The following is a 5,139-nucleotide window of genomic DNA, read 5'->3' on the forward strand; positions in this document are numbered from 1 at the left end:
GTCGTGCAGTTACTTAATGGTAGTATATTGTTTTGAGATGAGTAAATATTAAACGGTATAATGTTTCAGTCAAACCGATTTTAAGAAAACGTTGAAGGTTTTGGGTAGAAAATAGTTTATTATTTGAGAATAAAGATACGATGTGTCATGTGAAAGCACACATAAAATCGATTTTTGACATTCTGAGATTAACTAACTCAAAGTAAGAGACGTAAGGGCGCGTTCCCACTATGTCGTGACGAGAGATAGTCGTGCAGTTTAAAGTGTCGTGGCTTGTATATTTAAATGACGTTGTTCACACATAGAACAACACAATTAACTGTCGTTCACGGCTTTTTTGACGTTACTACGACAGACTGTCGTGGCAATGGGCAGAGCTAGAACGACAGTCATCCAACGATATATAAAACATCACGATAAAATGTGCCGACAGACAATCGCAGCTTCAAACGATTCTGTCGTACAAACGACAAGGCGGCTGCAGTGAACCGATAAATTGTCGTCACGATCTGGGAGGAACAGCTAGACACGACAGTCGTTCAACGATAAAATAAACGTCCACGACACAGTCACGACAGATAGTCGTGATATGGGAACAGGCTAGAGGCGACAGTCGTCCAATGTTAAATGAAACGTTACGACATAATGGGAACGCCCCCTGAGTATTAATTTGTCTTGGACTTTTAGAATGCTGCTTTTTACATTGCAGATTCAGTACATTCGTGACCATACGGGTAAACTGTCCTTCTTCGAGCTCGGACACAGCTATATCACCGCTTTAATGACCGCCATTAACGTGGTTTGTTGGTTTTTTAGTTGGTCACAAGACACAAATAGTGCCCTTAGTGTCGTAGTAATTACCGTTATTTTTCAGCATCGTGTTACGCTGATGTCGAAAAAGGAATATCGAGAACTTGGGAGATTATTTGTTGATGAAATGCACCTGTTCCACCACAGGAATATGTCTGAATATGCTATGAAGGTATAATTTATTTACTAAACGACATCGTTTTTAAATCTCTTATTCCAAATAAATCAAATAAATTAAAGCAACATATGTGATGATGCGATGTCCCAAAGTAAGTTATTACAGCACTTGTATTACAATCGAAAACAACGACGGCACTTCAAATACTCAGACCCGAGACAATATAGACAGATAGCTTTTCTACATTGATCCGTGCGGCCGGGGATCGATTCCGGGACCTCAGAGATGGTGACATCATGAAAATTGGTGTGCAAGCTACTCGACTACGGAGTTGTTACCTCAAAGGTGTATAATTTGTGTTCTGCAGACGTACAATCAAGTGCACAAGATCTGCACGTTGTTTACCAACTACCTACTTCTACAAATGATGTGCGGCGTGTTGTTATTTAACACCTCTCCGATGCTGCACAACTTGACGACAGGCATGTACAGCAGGAACCCGCCGGTCAACGGCACTTTCGTCCATTCTTGTTACTACGCACTCCCCTTTGATTATACCACGAATTTTATTGGGTACCTCGTGATTTTCTTCACGAACTGCGTTCTTACTTTTGACGCCGGCAGCTGCTTGTGCGTATACGACTTATACATCTCCCTAATTGTGTTCCACGCGTGGGGCCACCTGAAAATTCTGGACTACCATCTGCGACATTTCCCTCTGCCGGCGATGGCAGGCAAAGTCAACGAAATTACGAACCCAGTATTGTATAGCGAGGAGGAATCTAAAGAAGTAACGGCTTTGCTCAAGAAGCATATAAATCATCACCGTATTATCATGAAGTGAGTACAAATAATCTCAGTACAGAGTACTTAAAAACCGACCTCAAAAGTTCGTGGAATTACATCTATTTGCCAAGTTTTATTGGAATCGGTTACTGGAAAGTGTGCGAAAGCGGATTCATCCCCTAGTTTGTCACCCTTAGAGGTAGAATATTTTTTTCAAATGTAAATGGGATCAATACTGAAGTACCCTCTTTCCAACAAAAAAAGAATCATTAAAATCGGTTCACAAATGCAGAGTTTTCTCGTAACATGCATCCAAAAAATACAGTCGAATAGAGAATCTCCTCTTTTTTTGAAGTTAGTTAAAAATATGATGATTCTGCCTGCGGACTTATTACCCGAACGCTTTTAAGCCCGACCTGTTAAAGTCGAGAGTGAATAAGCATTATTTAGGTGTACGTGCTACATCTTCGACCTCTTCGTCACTTTTCATTAGATGGTCAAAGGTGGTCAAATGCGCACCTTTTTTTATAAAAAAAGGATTCTTTGATTAAAAGTACATTATGGATTTATTTCAGTTTCGTGCAGACTTGCTCAGACGCATTTGGCACTGTTCTTTGCGCATATTTTACATTCCATCAAGTGTGTTGCTGCATTTTGCTACTGGAGTGTTCTGCAATGGTGAATACAATTTTCAGGTTTCGTTATCGTGTCTTACGAAACAAATAATAATTATATAATAAATAATAATTGTGACATTTTCCGCTTTCAGGATAAAACATCTTTAATGGAGTACGGCATTTTGACAATGATTGTATTCCAACAACTTATACAAGTTTCCATCGTGTTTGAATTGATTGGATCTAAGGCAAGTTACTTCTTTTCATAGATCTTTTAAGTAAAGAATATATTGTACATATTTATTGTTTATTTAGACCCATCTAGTCTAGCTATAGCTATTAAGTCTACTATTACCTATTAGATCAGGTTACTTGAGATACAGCTTTTCCTAGTTTAGGGACCAGTCTCCACAACCAGATTAGATTTTGATGTTACGTAAAGCATCTACTTTATTTTTACATGCACTGTTTGTGGAGACAACAAATGATTTATTATTATTTGATATTTATTTTAAACTCTCGCCTCTCTCAAGGCCTAAAAGATTAATTTTGAATTTTTAAATGGGAGAGGCGGTATTTCCTGGCAATGGCACAGTCGGCCGGGGTCAGGGACTCAGGTCCAAGAACCGGCGAACAATACGTGCCGTATAGAGCAGGACCGCCTTCTGCATTTGTGCTGGAAGCGCCACGCCACAGAAATCCAACCGCCTCAAGCTGTTAGAAAGGCTGACTGGAATTAACCCATTTGTGGACAAAACATTTGGAATTATTTCAGTGGAGGCTACATCCCACATGTCGGTGATCTCGTGCGCCAGGTCGAGATACTTCCGGCGTTTCTCGATTTCAGCTTTCACGAGACCCTCGTCATGCGGGATGGTGACGTCCACAAGAAATACCCTCTACTGCGATCGATCCAATCACAATATCAGGCTTATTCGCAAGAATAGTCCTGTCCGTGATAATAGATCGATCCCCATAGATTTTGGTGCCGTCCTTTAGGGTATATTTCCGAAAGTTCCGCGTCTTGATAACCTGATCCTTTATTGCACAGACAAAACCTTCGGTTTCTCCAAAGAGGTCCCCGAAACGCAGCCAATGTAGAGAGGTCTTACGGTCCATAAAAGGCTCGTGGAGTACCTTGAAGAACCTCCCATGGAGCTCCTTCTCTTTCCATACGGACTCGCGGTCAGAGGTGCTAAGCACCACCGAGTCTCGCCATTCCTCTTTGGCCAACGATAAGAGAGTTAGCCCTTTATCACATGTGACAACCACCCCACGAATTACGTCATCCGTCATAGTCACAAAGTAGTTTCTGAGATTGCATATCTCGCGGTTGAGCATGGTTTTGACACTTAATAGGCCTCTACCTCCACACTTCCGCGGGACATACAATCTCATAACTGACGATCTCGGATGATGCATTCGGTGAGAGGTCATCGTCGTGCGGACTCGTCTATCCAGAGCGTCTAATTCCGTCTGAGTCCATTTGAGCACGCCAAATGTGTACATCAGAACAGGCATGACCCAGGAGTTATAAGCTATTTATTATTATTATTATTATTAGTCTGTAATATAATTGTTAAAAAGTTTTAAGCTTCTATGTACTCTTCCAAGATATTAATATTTTTGTAAAATTATAGAGCGAGACATTAATGGATGCGGTATACAGTCTGCCGTGGGAATACATGGATGTGTTGAACCGCAAGATCGTGCTCTTCTTTCTGTACAAAATACAGACGCCCATTGCCGTGAAGGCCGCTGGGATAGTGCCGGTTGGCGTGCAGACTATGGCTGGAGTGAGTCACGTCCTCACATATTTTTGGGAATACAATCCACACCCGCATTTCTGCTTTAGTCATCCTCTTGAGTATGTGTAAATTATTAGCAATTATTCAAATACTGTTCATTGAAGAGTAATCCTTGACTTGTGGATGATTTTTCAACAGCTACTTGAAAAAGTCAAGTGTTTATCGAGTTCTTAGACAAGTATTATGAATGTTGACCAAAAGTTTTTTCAATGCTTGCTTGCGTCGACAGCCGACAAAGGTCCCTGGGCAACATCTGTCGCCCACAGTTTACAAGCCAGGAAAGTAGAGACGAACCGTAATGAACCCGCCGTAGGGTGCTTTATTGTGTTCCATATCGCAGTCGCAAAAAAGGGCACAGTGGAAGGGACTCCACCTGTTGCCTTCATCGGATCAAATTAGGAGCTGCAAATGAGAATGCTTTTTGTTGCAGATATTAAAAACATCGGTGTCGTATTTCGTGATGTTGCGCGCAAGATCCGATTAACGAACGAGGATTAATGATTTTTCTTTATCTTTAGAATTTTCATCTATATGTCGCGGAGAAATTTTAAATTATAATTTTAAGAAAAAGGGCGCTTTATCGAGATTTGTGTTGTAGCAGTTGCGTAGGCGACAGAAGCTCCTTTCTGAACACGCGATTAGTTGGCTTCCCCCGACTGACGCTATTCAAGTAATACTCAAACATGAGATTACCGTCGAACTGTGTCCATTCGCATAACAACAGCAGTTTCAAAAGAATATGAGCATAAATTCGGTTTCAATAATTATTGCACCTAGTTGAATATTTATATTTTTAATTTGCACTATAAATTTTCTAATATTTTAATTATATGCATTTTATTAACCATATTATTTATTTGTTTTTTAAATATAACGAAATCAGAAAAAATAAAATGTAACATGTTAACAAATTGTACTTAGTTTTACGTTTATGTTCGCTGAATAACAGATTCATAAAATTCACTGTTAAAATGATCCTGGCCAACATTTCTGCTAAGCA

The 5,139-nt window shown here is 40.1% G+C and overlaps 1 protein-coding gene across 1 annotated transcript; it reads left to right on the top strand.

The window, feature by feature from the left end:
• Positions 1-688: 688 nt before the first annotated feature.
• On the top strand, positions 689-4,709 carry LOC113229668. The gene is made up of 7 exons (XM_026463340.1): positions 689-796; positions 875-982; positions 1,296-1,768; positions 2,290-2,392; positions 2,484-2,579; positions 3,972-4,127; positions 4,570-4,709. Exons 1-7 carry the CDS (start codon positions 689-691, stop codon positions 4,621-4,623), a joined length of 1,098 nt encoding a protein of 365 aa, XP_026319125.1. The 3' UTR covers positions 4,624-4,709.
• Positions 4,710-5,139: the final 430 nt, after the last annotated feature.

Source organism: Hyposmocoma kahamanoa, unplaced genomic scaffold, assembly GCF_003589595.1.
Source record: "Hyposmocoma kahamanoa isolate Upper Pololo Valley unplaced genomic scaffold, ASM358959v1 62, whole genome shotgun sequence".
NCBI classification, from domain to species: domain Eukaryota; kingdom Metazoa; phylum Arthropoda; class Insecta; order Lepidoptera; family Cosmopterigidae; genus Hyposmocoma; species Hyposmocoma kahamanoa.